The sequence below is a fragment of the Pyrgilauda ruficollis genome, unplaced genomic scaffold, assembly GCF_017590135.1.
Source record: "Pyrgilauda ruficollis isolate IOZ18807 unplaced genomic scaffold, ASM1759013v1 scaffold54, whole genome shotgun sequence".
Lineage (NCBI taxonomy): Eukaryota > Metazoa > Chordata > Aves > Passeriformes > Passeridae > Pyrgilauda > Pyrgilauda ruficollis.
Window position 1 is genome coordinate 3585331 of NW_024527044.1, and position 14217 is coordinate 3599547.

At 44.6% G+C, this 14217-nt stretch overlaps 1 protein-coding gene across 1 annotated transcript; it reads right to left on the minus strand.

Annotated features, from left to right (window-relative positions):
• Positions 1-5608: 5608 nt before the first annotated feature.
• On the minus strand, positions 5609-13777 carry LOC121360861 (WD repeat and coiled-coil-containing protein). Its single transcript, XM_041480985.1, has 5 exons — positions 13643-13777; positions 13187-13304; positions 9543-11412; positions 7988-8105; positions 5609-6205 (listed from the first exon to the last, which is right to left on the minus strand). Exons 3-5 carry the CDS (start codon positions 11391-11393, stop codon positions 5940-5942), a joined length of 2235 nt encoding a protein of 744 aa, XP_041336919.1. The 5' UTR covers positions 11394-11412; positions 13187-13304; positions 13643-13777; the 3' UTR covers positions 5609-5939.
• Positions 13778-14217: the final 440 nt, after the last annotated feature.

The following is a 14217-nucleotide window of genomic DNA, read 5'->3' on the forward strand; positions in this document are numbered from 1 at the left end:
TAATTTTGAGTCTGATGGAATTTGAAATAGCAGATTTACTGCTCTTTGAAGTAGGTAAGTTATGTAGCAATATCACATAGCTCCAGAACATTGCAGAGAACAGTTTGCAGCATTGGATTTAATCTGTAATATTTGTGTATTTCTGAATAGTCACATTTAAAAATAATCAGAAGGCCCAGTAAAGGCTGTTAATGCTTTAATGGGATATGTTTTCAGCTACTATAAATCTGTAGCTACAAGGCAGTGGGTCCATGTCAGTTTATATTAACTGAACACTTTGCCCAGTGATAAAAGGGCTGCAGAAAGTGGTGGCTGGGGTTGAGCCATTTGAATGTGGCTTACAATACTATTTCTAGATCAGTTGTGCAGTTGCCTCTAAAACTGCATAACACCCAGTCTGAATTCAGACTCTTGGAAGGTAAACTTGGTTGATTGTAAACGGTTTTCTTCTTCTCCAGAGAGACAATGTGATCTTTATCTCACTGAAATATACTCAGTCCTCACTTTGCATATGGTACCAACAGGAACTGCCAAAACAAAAGATAAAGCTTCTGTACATTAAGTGAAGCAGACTATTTTCATATTTTGAAAATCTCATTATTTTATTTCATTATCAGAAATATAATGTTGATGTAATTTTGCTGAGAAAATGGGTGTAATTTTGCAAATCAGAAGAATGGAGGATTAAGTGCAGGATAAGATTACTTTTGAACTTTTCTTAGGCTCAATGTTGGTGCAGTGAAATGAAAGAGATTTATATGTCTCTTGTCAGTTTTAAATGGCATTTATGCCTTATGCATGTTCAGAACATGTGACTGAAAGAAGCAAATTTTTATGTTGACAAGCATTCAGATTAAATGCTAATCTAACGTAAACCTCTTGCCTTCCCGCTGACTGGCAGTAACAGGAGCCAGGTTTAATTCCCAGGGGTTCTCCTTCAGGTAATATCCAAATACATTAAATAAGAATACGGGAGATTGGATTAAACCAGCTGGGTACATAAGGGACAGCACTTCCCCACCAGCACACAGGCAATTCCAACAAATATGGGAAGAAAAGAGAAGGATAACAGAGTTGTGTGTCACTGGGTATTGCTCTGCAAGCCAAGCCATGTCCAATTCCTTGTCCTTGCTGAAGTGTAGTGAGGGCAGCCCAAATCTTCCCTACTGGGTTGGTTACTGGCAGTCAGTAGCTGAGCTGGTCACCAGTCATAGAATCATGGAATCACTACAGTTGGAAAAGACCTTGAAGATCATCAAGTCTAACCATCAACTCAGTCTTCTCTTCCAGTTTCATTGCTTTTCCTGCCTACAACAATGCTGACACCTTCCAAGCTTACCCCACCTCCCTAAAGGTTCCTGCTGGTGATCAAGTAACCCCATATCCCAGCTGCTGTTCCCACCAGGCACTGATGGAGGGGGTTGCTGTTGGCCACCAGCTGTGCCTCTGTGTTCCCCTCCTGCCTTGCTGTCCCCTGCCTGTCCCCGAGCTCACTGACCGACCTTGGCTTAGCTGGATCAGATCCCTTCTGCCGAGTCCCCCACGTTAACAGGTGGACACCACCTCAGACATCTGTCCCTGGGGAGTCCCTGAAGGCTGGGACCTTCTGTGTCAGGTCACTGGCTTTTCAGGAAGGGCTCTGAAGATTTGAGTACTAATTCCTTAAGTCACTCCTGAACCTTATAACAATTGCTGCTTGATTCAATCCCTGCTGCATCCTCTCATCTTTATTCACCTTCAGCATTCTCAGCAAAGTAGTTGAAGAGGAAAATGTTTTAAAACAAACCACTTTTGAGTTCAGAGTTTGTTTCCAAATATCACTTGTTCATTTACTTCTCTACTTGCCTTTCTGGGCTGTAGACAGAAAACACAGACTTAAATCAATCTTCTTGAAAGGAGTTTTCACTAAGGAAACTTGGATCCTTTCAAACCTGGTATTTGTTGTCCAGCTGTAAGATGAAGAGAGGGCAAGTTAGCTCAAAGTCCCACCCAATAGATTACAGCAGTTTAGTGATCAATCATATACATCATATGAATTTCATATCATAGTTATGAAAAAACAGTCTCAAAGTGTTACAGTAGCCTTTTCCTTTAGATATCTGGACTGAAACTCAGTTGGACTCATACAACGGGTGGGCGCAGGAGGGAATTTTGGTTTTGTGCAATTTCACTGAAGGTTTTAATTTTCTGCAATTCTGCAGTTCAGCTACTCAGCAAGAGTGCTGAGTGTTATGGTTACAAGAACGTGTATATGCTGTAGGCTTAAAGTATGATATCAGATGGCTTTCACTTCACAAACAGCAAACCTGCTGCACAAACCAGATGCTAACTCACTGAGAAGCTTCATTCAGAAGATGAAGGAGCAACATTTGCCTGTCCTGGAGGCAGAGGAAGAAACTTTCTGCTGTGTAACACCCAGGAATTTACAGTCTCTGAAGACACAAACTGGCATGATAGAGCTGAACAAAGAGAGGACACTTTTAAGCTGTGGCACTTTTCAGAGGGGTTGGGTCCTCAGTACCACTTTTAGGGGCATTACAGAGAGGCAGCCTCCAAGCCCAGCTGGAGAGCAGCAGAACTGCTGGATGGTTGAGGAATGTGTGTTTGCTCTGGAAATGTGGAAACAGAAATAATCCTTATTTCCTGATCTATTTCTTGCTCCAAATGATCTGAGAAGAGACTATGAATTTCAGCCACACCATTCAGATGTCTGTCCTCACTTTTTCTGTGCTCTGCTGTAGATGGTGAAGAAGAATTGCTCAGGTCTCATGGAACCGATGATGGTTGTTTGCTCAGCTTCACTGATAAAACTCCACTTTGGAGGTCCAGCACCCATCCCCTGACAGCCTGTTTTTGCTGATGTACATGGCATCATCTGCATTCAGCAAAGGATCAAAATAATTCCCTTTGCACCTTAGTATTCTCCATCATGGAATTTCAACTGTTTTACCTAAAGGATGTTTTCGTCTGCCAAGTCTAGTCACCGTGATGATGGAACAGGTTTACATTGGCTGAGAAGTTTCTGTTCAAACTGGCTGAAGCCCATGAGGACTTAACTTCCCTTGTGTTTCCAAAATAAACTCCCTCTCTGGTCGCCTTCAAAGTCATGGAATAGAATCTGCACATTTCCACATCCAGCAGGTTCAACAATTCCCACAGTTGCTGGATGTGTTGGATCGTGGGTTCGGTGCACAGAAGTACCTGCTGACATCAGTGTGGGATGAAGCAGAACTGCACCCACCCCAGACTCCTGGCAAAGACTCAGCTGTACTAAGCTGGCCTAGCAGAGAGAATGGGCAACTCCAGAATTCCCAAAGGGACTTGTAGGCATGAAAGAAAAGCCATAAGGGAAGAAAGTTTGTTAAATCCCTGCAGTCTTCTCTTAAGGATTCTTGGATTAGGCTTGGTATTTTTTCCAACTATTTGGGCCTTCTTTTAATATTCAGCTTTGGTGAAGGCATCCCATAAGTTTAGAAATAGCCTTTTGAAATCAAGCAGCCCTGAATGGAAATACATGGGTGTGTTGGTTGACAAGAAGCTCAGTGAAAGTTGGCAATGTGTGCTCGGAGCCCAGAAAGCCAAATGTGCATCAATGTGCTTTTGTTGCACATCAGTGTGCCAAATGTGTCCAGAGCTGCATCAAAAGCAGAGTGGACAGAAGGTGAGGGAGGAGTCCTGTGAGATCCCACCTGTAGTCCTGTGTCCAGCTCTGGGGCCCCCAATATATGAGGGATACAGACCTGTTGGAGTGAGTCCAGGGGAGGCCATGAAGATGCTCTGATGGCCAGAGCAGCTCTGCTGTGGAGACAGGCTGAGAGAGCTGGGGTTGTTCAGTCTGGAGAAGAATCAGGGGAGGCCTTAGAGCCCCTTCCAGTGACGACAAGAGAGCTGGAGAGGGAATTTTTAAAAGAGCATGTGGTAAAAGACACGGGGGAAATGGCTTTAAACTGAAAGAGAGCAGGTTTAGTTTACACATTGGGAAGGAATTATTTTCTGTGAGGGTGGAGAGACACTGGCACAAATTGCTCATAGAAACTGTGGATGCTTCATCCCTGGACGTGCTCAAGGCCAGGCTGGATGTGCTTGGAGCAACCTGGTCTAGTAAAAGGTGTCCTTGCCCACAGCAGGGGTCAGAATTAGATGATCTTTCAGGTCCCTTCCAACTCACATGATTCTGTGATTCCATGAAATAAGCAAGTGTCTCAACATAGGAATTTTATTCTTCCAAGATTCCTAGGATTATATTTTAAATGCAGTATTTGTCCACATGCACAGAGCATCATGAAGAGCCAGTGTAATCTGTTGACCAAACTATTAACAGCTTTTAGCAGGTGTCTTGCACTTGCTGTGTCTGCTCCACTTAGCCCACACAGTACTGCTCTGTGCACAGGTAAGTCCTTGGTGCTCACCTGGAGAGATGGAAGAACTCCACAATTCTGTTAGGTGCAACCTGAGACTGAGCACACTCCTGGTGGGAGACACTTTCTCTTGTCAATCTTACACAAATAGTAACAATTCCAAAATAAGCAAATAATTTTTGTATACTCTTTGGCTGCATAACAAAATTACAGAAGCAGCATTTGAGGCATAAGAAATTCAAAGTCAAGGTGTTCCGCAGAGCCAAGAGTGTTCAGCCCTGACGCTCTCCTCCCATGGGTTAGTGGGATGTTGGAATCAGGAACAGGCATGAAAAAGGACTACCAGGCAGCTGTGAAGAAACAAGGACCATCCCCAGCATCCAGCCTGCTTTGAACCCATGCCCAGTGCTGAGGTTTCAGTGACTTTCTGGTAAGGACAGGTGTAATCATGGTCCACATTCTGACGAAACAGTGATCATTACTGAGTAGACATGTTATGTAAAGGATTGAGCCCACAACTGCCAAATTATTTCACCTGTTTTCCTTCTTCCCTGTTCATCAAAAGCTGTAACTTCAAGTTTCACCACCCAACGCTGAGTGCTCTCTGCAGTTTTTGCTAGTGTTGTATCTTTAATACTGTGGGTTTGTGGATATATTTCATTTGACAGTTGCTAAATTTCCAAATAGGCAATAAAAAAAAAAAAAAGAGATTATCTTTGTCCTGAGACAGCAGCTCCAATTCTATAATCTAGCTGCTTGATGCCTTCTCACACAGTAAGTGCCACTGTGAAAGCCTGATAAACTGCTTAAAGTTATCATGCTGTGATTTTATGGGCAGCAATCTTGGATTAGTCTTTTCTTCAGTGCTGCAATCATGTTACATAAACTTGTGCTTACATAAACTTTTTCTACATTTCCCCTTTGCATTTTCTCTCTCTCTCACTACAAAAGCCCATAGAACATTTTCTTCTGTCAGACTTTAGCTGGATGAGACATGTGGCAACCACTTCCCACATCCACAGAGATGGAAGCAGAGAGCTGTTATGGACAGGTACAGGAGGGGAAAAGGATCTTGCTTCCACACAATATGGATATTTCACATAATCCTACTTTGTCCCAAACTCCATGACCTTACACTGGTGCTCACACCAGAGCAAACCTAGGTGCACTTCTGCAGGCACTGCCCTAAACAACATCAGCACAATATTTCAGGCTTTGGCAGAAGAGAGGAAATGGGAGACAATGCAGCATTTTCAAAGATTTCTTTATTATCCAAGTTTACTATTATCTAAAACCACCAATGTATTAAAGACCAAGATGGAAACTTGAGCTCAGAAACTTTTAAGAATGCACATTTTCAACCTCATCTGTACTGCAAGAGGCATAGTTAAAAAACACTGCTCAGTATAAAAAAAAGTTAACATTTCCAAGGATCAAATAAATAATTTACAATGCAACAAAAAATTATAGAAATTGTACAGAGATTTGAGACTGTTGTTGATAATTCACAGTCCCATACAGTAAACATAAAAGCCTCCCATCATCAGAGAGGCATTACAAAACCACTGTCAAAAACTACATTTAATTGCTGGGCTGTTCTGATGGGCTGATGCTGTCCAAGGTCTTGGAGGAGCAGTCCCTCAGGACTTCCAGAGAACTGGTGATATCCAGGCTTTCAGAAGAAGTGGATCTACACCCCTGAGTGGAACTGATGATGTCCAGAGTTTTGGAGGAGCGGGCGCTGTAGCCTTTTGCAGTGGCATCTCTGATGAGGATCTCCTGTGTGGATGTAAACATTAACGGGATGAAGCCCTCGCTGTCCGCTGTGAGAACGATCCAAGAGGAACCTGTGAAGACAAGCACATGGCTGTTGATAAATCTTCGTGTAATTTGGGTATGTTTAAAGTAAAAAACAAATTTCTTCTAGAATTAAATGCTTCTGTATATTTACAGCTTTCTAGAAAAGAAAAAGTGTGAAAATATACAGGTGGTATAATCTCAAAAATAAAGGACACTTGGCAACTACGATGGATTTTGCCACTAGGAGAGGAGACAATAAATGCATGCTTCAAATGAGGAGGAGGATTGAAATTCTGAACAGAATTCATAAGCATTAAAACTTGCTTTTAATTAGGTATTGATAAGCTACTTCACAGTGCCAAAGCTATGCAGATACTACAAAAAGCAGAGATTTCGTAAATTAAATGACAAATTAATGTAATAAAGACAATGTAGAAACTGCTTTTATTACGTAATTTCACTATACTTAATTCCAAGAAATGCAAGGAAGGAACACTTTACAATACTGTACAAACCCAGAATCTCTGGTCCATTTGCTATTTGACTTCCTCACTAACTTTTTTCTTTACAGTTAGAATCTGAAACCCTGACTTCTAACAATATAGATAAACCAGAAAATTTTTATATTTTTATCCATTAAGCTGATGAAGCAAAAAAATAGAGCTCATGAGGGGTAAGGGAATTCAGAGGAGCGTTTCCAGCTGTTTGTAAATTTGTATTATGTAACTTTAGGTCACAAGTAAGGTCACAAGAAGATTGTAGCTTAAAAGCACACAACCCTCTAATCTTTTGGCTTAATTTGGACCAAACTTGAAAATCAATACAACTCAGGATTTGAAAATACCATTCCTACTTTTCATCTGTATATTTCAAACAAATATACTCCCTCAACAATTCCTCAGGAGAAATAAAACTTGGACAATGGCAAGAACAGCAGCCTTAGGCTTTGGGATGGTTGCTCACTGATCTGCAAGCAGGGGGAGAGCAGATACAGGGGGCAAGTAGATGGAATATAGCACAGGGAATACCTGTAGTAGTGAGAAATCATACCCCAAAGTGTGTTTTCTACCTCTGCCCAGAGTGAGGCACTCAGAACTGACATGTACACAAACACGTGGAATGGGCACAGCATGAACTGGTAACAGCAGAGGAGAACACAGCAGGAAGAGAGGCAGTTTTCCTCACAGCAAAAACTGATGTGGAATGCACTGCTGAAATGTACAGAGAGCTGCTTCTGTGCTACAGGATTTCCTACAGCAAGTCTAGATGCTGCAGCCACAGATTCAAATATAGAACACTGTACTTCCAAAACCACCAGTCAGCCCTACTCTCCTTGTTACTCAGACTTCTCTCTATAGAGCAGCTGAAAACAAGTAAAACACTGGCTGAAAGCAATTTTCCTGTAAAACTAGTTACTTGATAAGGGCATCAATATGTAAGTTTGCTCTTCTTTTTTTTTTTTTTTAATAATGCAAAGATTCTTCTCAGTAAAAGAAGATTCAGAGACGAATTTTTACATTATTTTTAAAAAAAGTCAAAATTTTAATAATCTTTCATTATTTATTCCTTGGGTTTTTCCCTGGATGGAATATGCATATTGCTAATGCTCACTAAGAATGACACACAGAATCACAGAATGGTTTGGGTAGGAAGGGATCTTAAAACTCATCCATTCCCCTCCCCTGCCATGGCCAGAGACACCTTCCACTAGACCAGGCTGCTCCAAGCTCCATCCAGCCTGGCTGTGGGACTCTTCCAGGGATGGGGCAGCCACAACTTCTCTGGCAAGGTGTTAGAAGTGTTTGTACTCTTGGATAATCCCAACATACCGTGCTGCATTTCTACCAGGGAGAGGTTGAATATCTGCTGCACGATGTTTAGGCGGAGTTTACCACCACAGAGAAGAACAGTCCGACTTTCATCTGCATCACTTTTGGAAAGCTGCTTCTGAAAATGCAAGCAACAGTCATTAGCTGCTGTGATGTACAGTTAAAATGGCATTAATCACAACAGGATCACAGATGTGTCTTCAGTGGCATTATTTACAGAAAGTCAAATGCTACACACATTCAGGCCTGTTTGCCAGATTTATCCTTTGAAGTCTCAGCTGTCAAAGTGCTCATGAGTGAGTGACAGCAGCAAGGAACAGTGCTTATCCAGCATGTCAGAACAGGGGGGAAAATCACACACTGCTGCTGAAGAAACCATGGGCTTCATCCACAACACAATCCTCATCCCCATCATTCCATCCGTGAGGGCCATTTCCCCAGGGAGCTTGTAAAGCTTCAGGTTTTCTATCCCCACGCTTCCCCATCCATCCCTGATCCAAAACTTCAGAAGTGAGAACTCCTGGTCATGAATGCTGGGATGAGGAACAGAGTCACAAGTCAGAAGGGCTTATTTGTCCCACCCCGACCATCACTGCCTCAAGCAATCCAAAAAGCATCTTCAAAGAATATGCCCAGCTGGGCACAGCAAGGCATTTTTTAAAATCTGTTATTACAATTATTAAATGATTACAATGGAAAACAGTGAAGAGAGTCAGGGAATATGATCTAGAACTTGAATTCAATGCTACAAAATTGGGACTTTTTTGCAATAATAAAGATTAAAAGTAAGAGCTAATTGAAAGGAAAATGGCAGCTTGAATTACTTTGAATATTGACTAAGGTTAATTAATCTGAATTCTAGAAATGACTAGTAGATCTCTGCCAGGTTTTGATAATCAGGTAATTTACCCTTTCTAGCATGAGATTTGCAAGAGCAAATCTTTCAGCCAAACAACGTGTTTTTCACGTGGAATTTCACTTTAAATCCATTTTTAAGCCATGTTAATGGAATTATCTATTGTGTCCCTAAAGGTCTCTTTCCTCCTTGGATGGTGCTCTCAATGCTAATTAGCAACATTTCTGTTTCAAAGCCAAGGCAATTTGCTTTTGTTTCAGTCTCCATTATTTTAGTTTTCCTCACAGGAGAACAGGAGATTGATACCAATTCCCACACATGGAAATCTTCACTTGTCTAAATTTCTATACAGAAAGCTTTAGATGTTGCTTAGGAAAAGCATTCCCTTCCTAGATCTCTATAAAGGGCTTTAATTCTACAGCTGGGCTGCAACATGTGGGTCCTCTGGAGTCCCAGCAGCCTCACTGCAGAGCTGAGGGGTTTGGCCCAGTGTGAGGTGGGGCAGGAGGCTGCACATTCCTGGATATCCCATTGGTTTAAAAACACTGGAAGCCTGCAGAGTAAAAGGATTTATAACCATATATAACTACCTGCACGAACAGGATGGAAATCTAATCCTACTCACTGTTACTTGAGCATTACAAAGAACATACAGCCATAAACAGGTTTCACCATTAAGGCTTCCAATATTAAAATTACCTGGCAGGTGATCTTAATAAATGAGGGCTCCTGAGAAGATGGGTATACTGGAAGACTTCTCTTCCCAGATTTTAGCAGCTCAGTTAATTCAGAAAGATGGTGCTGCAATTCTGTGAAGTTACCAGACAATTTTTCCACATTTTTTAAAAAGCAACTCGCCTCCTTCTCACTGAACAGGTTATTCTTGTAAGAATTGGGTATTTTGGAAGCTGCCTCATGCTGCCTTTTTGGGGATGTTGGCTTGTTGGAAGCATTAGACAGCGCAATGCTCCGATTAACTGGCTCAGCATCCAGAGTCTCGACAGCTGGAGGAAAATTAATGGAAATCTTTTTGTCTTTGAAGTCGCTGATGTTCAACACCAAGTTTTGTTCATAAGCAGGACTCTTGATTTCTTCAATGAGTTTCCTTCGGCTTGTGGGGGACTGAAGGGCAGAGCGATCTGGTATCAGGAGCCCACGGCTGAGAGGGTGGACATCTCTAGAGGGATCAGGAGTAACATTGGAAAGGTTCAAACTGGAGCTGCCATCAGCTGACACAGATTTTGAAGGACCCATCTCAAGTATCAGTTCTTTAATCATCAATCGGATCATGTATTTGTCTGATCTTGAAGAAGGAAGAAAAGCAGGGTCAGTGAATTTTTGTCTTCCAACCAGTATCAGTAACAATTTATTGGTCAAGAAGCACAAACCCTTTGGCTTCTCACTTTTCTCTAGCTGAATCTGTTGAATATTGGGTAAATTGGATGAAGTCAGTGAATAGACTAAAATAACATTACAAGTATTGGAGGCAACAGATACAGTTTGAGTTTTGGAGTCAAAAGCCATTATATCAGGAACAAGAATGCCTGGGATGCTCACTTTTTTAGTAGAGGTAACCTTTCTTTCAAAAGTCACCAAGATGAGGTGTGAGGAATCTTGGCCACTTCCCGTCAGGTAGTCCTTGGGCCTCAGGTGAAGGAGAGGGCTGGAATCAGCACTCTGCTTGCTAGACAGTATGTGAGTTAGGTCCACAGGAGATGTAACTACAGACAAGGGCTTCTCAGAGTCCAGTGACTTCTTCCCTCCATCCAAGGAATACTCTTCCTCCCCACACAAGCTGGACTGTGAGGGGAAGGACTCAGTTTCAACGCTCGATGGAACTTCGAAGGCAACACCAGCATTTAAGCCACAGATCTTGTCCAGAGGGAGCTCGGTGGCAACAGCGACTTGTAAATTCTGTGTAGCTTCCACGGCACAGATGTAGCCTCCCACATCAAAGATTGGACAAAAAGAGCAAGCGCTGAGTGTTTTCTGAGCATCATCCCAAATGTAAGAATGGAGGGCACTGCCCACCCCCACAACCAGGCGGTTGCCTTCCTTGGTCCAACAGGCGCAGTGGATGAGCCCGCTGCCCTTGATGTCCGCGTTAATTCTGGAGTTGTTGAGGTGGACGGAGGGCAAGACGGAGGCGTCCCGGGTGGTCAGCACGGCCAAGACCTCCTTGCTGGGATGCCACACGCAGCCCTGGGGGAGCACGGGATACGGCTCGCTGATGTCGCAGATCTGGGAAACCAGGAGCTTGTTCCTGTCGGCGCCGTTGAAGCAGAGCTGCCAGATGGTGATGTGCTTTTTGTGCTGCACCGCCAGCAGGGCCGGGGCCTCGGCGGGACACGGGCCCCAGTAGAGCCCGTGCACGTGTTCAAACTGACCCACCACGCTCGAGTCACCGAAGCTGGGCTCTCCGTTGTGCAGCTGCAGCGCGGTCAGGATCACCTGCTTGCCGTCCGTCCAGGCCAGCCCGTGCACGGGGTGAATGGCCTGGTGCAAGGCGTTGAGGCCAGTGCGCAGCAGCTTCGCCTTTCCCAGCTCCATGGCTTTTAAAGTGGCACATCTGCACAGAACAGAATGAGAAGGTAAAATAAATTATTGTAGAGGATAGAGGACAGTACCCGGATGAATATTCAGCTTATGACCCTGCCAGTGCTGGACTCTTCCTTCCAGTGAAGTCAATATAAACATAATGTTCACCTATGCTTAATTCACAGCCCCGTAATTTTTTTATTATTTCATTGTTTCCACCATGAAATGCAATTTTAAGAGAAAGAAACTTTGCTGTTTCTATAGGCTTACCGTCAGATTTCTGCTGCATTTTCATTACAAGACCAGTCCTTTCATTCTAATCAGTAACTTGCTGTTCTTAGAATATTTTCTATTTACTTCAATATCAACAATTCTCAAAATATTGCTGCGCACTCTCAACTTCCCAGAGCACTTGTGGTCAGATGAAGTAATCCCTCACAAGTATAACCAAGCATTAATGTATTATCTACAAATCTGATCCTGTATTAAGCATGTAAGAATGAGGCATTTGGATGGTTATCCCAGAAAGCTGTCTAAGAAAGCAAATGCAATTTTGAAGAGTTAGGATGAAAGCAGATTTTTCAGAGGAGATGAAAGAAAAAAGAATTTAAAAGAAGACATACACAAGGCATCAACACTTTGTAAAACTACAGCATTTTACACTAATTTCTAGTTTTTGAGCCGTGAGCAATCTCTACTCTGTGCAAAAAAGCCAGTTCAAAGGAATTGATGTTTTCCTAATTTCAGATCTCCACACAATTTGGCTCAGATGTAAAGCCATGGCACAGAATGAGTTGCAGTTTTAGTAGGAAACATGAAGAACAACAAGAAAGTTTTTTGAAACTAAAAACTGTCGAACTGGAAGAGTTTATCACAATATGCAGGGCCTGACACCACTCAGTATTTTAAGTATTTGTGGATGACCCAAAACTTGCAGGAAGAGGACTGCAAGAATGGATTTCAAAGATAAAAATTGTATAGAAAGTTATGTTATTATGGCCAAAGCAACTTCTTCTCAACCTAATAACAAGTGCAAAATAATACACTTAGTAAAAAAAACCAAAACCCACCAACTTGGATACCTCTCCAGGAATAATTCCCTAGGTAGAGGTATAGGAAAAAAGGATGTGACTTACAATGAATCACAAACTGAATATTGCAGTAATGTGAATGTAGCCAAGTAAGAATAATTCATTCTGGAATGTTTTAAGAGGGATGGAGATACACAAGGGAGATAATTGCCCTCCTTACTCATTGCTAACAGCGCCTCCACTCAACCTGTTTCTGAGTTCAAGATGACAGAAATGCTCAACAAAGCTAAGGGATCAGAGAAACACAGGGAGTGGGTTCTCTGTCTGGAGAAGACTGTGAGTGGGAACTAGAGAACATTCACCAGCCCAGTGACAGAACATCCATCCACTGATCTCCAGGTATACTCTGGACAGTGCATGATAATAATCAGCTTAGTTTCAACAAAGATTTAGGTCAGCTATTAAGGAAAAATTCTGGCTATATGTGACAGCTAAGCATTGAAGCAGGTTACCTTGGAGAGGAGGGGAAGGCACTCCATGAATTTCATAATCTGTAAGAGCCAATTAAGGAAATGTCTGTCAGGGATAAATTTAAGTACACTGAATCCTTCCTCAAAGGAGAGCACTCAAGATACTTCCAATGCAACTCCTCCACCATCCACCTGGCCTCTCCTCTATAACCAACCTCAGTCCTCTCAAGCAGCCACGAGTTCCATGAAAATTAACACTGGATGTTAGCTGTGCTCAGAACCCACACTGCCGGGCAATACTTACTGATGGCAGGGAGATGTGAGATAATGTGCCTCATAAGGCACTGAAAGATGCTAAAGCCTCCTGGGCCGTCTGGAGAGGCTCCTGTGTCACAACGGGCGTTTTCACTAGCCCAGCTGCCCTGGAAAAGCAAAAAGAGCAAGAGTGGCCAGTGCATTCCTGTGCCCTGTGCACACCGCCTCCTGCAGCGCCGGCCCAGCCGCAGCTCCCCGGGCAGGTGTCCCAGCACAGGCCGGGTGTTCGGCGAAACGCGGTGCCCGTCCCAACGCCGGGGACAGAGGAGCCGCTGCAGGGACCCCCCTGCACCGAGCGGCCACGGCAGCAGCGGCCCGGGGAGCCCGCACAAACCTCCCGCCTGCGCCGCCGCTGTCTGCGCGGGCCCGCCCGCACCGGCACTCCCCACCTCCCGGCGGCCCGCCCGCCGCCTTTCCGCCCCGCCGCGGCCGCGGCCTCGCTCACCCGCCCTGCCGGCGGCCCGACCCGGATCCGCTGAAGCGCTCCCGGGCCCTGCAGCCCCGGCGGCGCAGGGCTGTGGCGGGCACCGCCTTCCCGCAGGACCTGGCCCGCCTCCCCTCTCCGCACCGCCCGGCCCAGCACGGCCCAGCTCCGCCCGGCCGCGGGGGGCGCCGACGCCACTCCGCCCGCCCGGCCGCTCTGCTGCGGCGGCGCTCTATGGCCCCGCAGGCGGGGCCTGCACCGGGCGGGCACCTGGCGCCGCTGCCGGCTCCGTTCCCCACAGCGCCCCTGAGGGGCGGGCGGCGAGAAGTGATGCGAGCTCGCAAATCACAGGGTGTCCGCAGCTGGGAGGCATCGACGGGGGCCATCGAGCCCAGCTCTTGTGCGCAGCACACCGCAAGAATCACACCGTGTGCCTGAGAACACTTCCTCCACTCAGGCTTGGTGCTGGGACCACTGCCCTGCAGAGCCTGTTCCAGTGGCCAGCCACCTTCTGGGTGAAGAGCCCTTTTCTGATATCCAGCATAAACCTCCCCTGACACAACTCCATGCCATTCCCTCGGCTCCTTGCCCTGGTT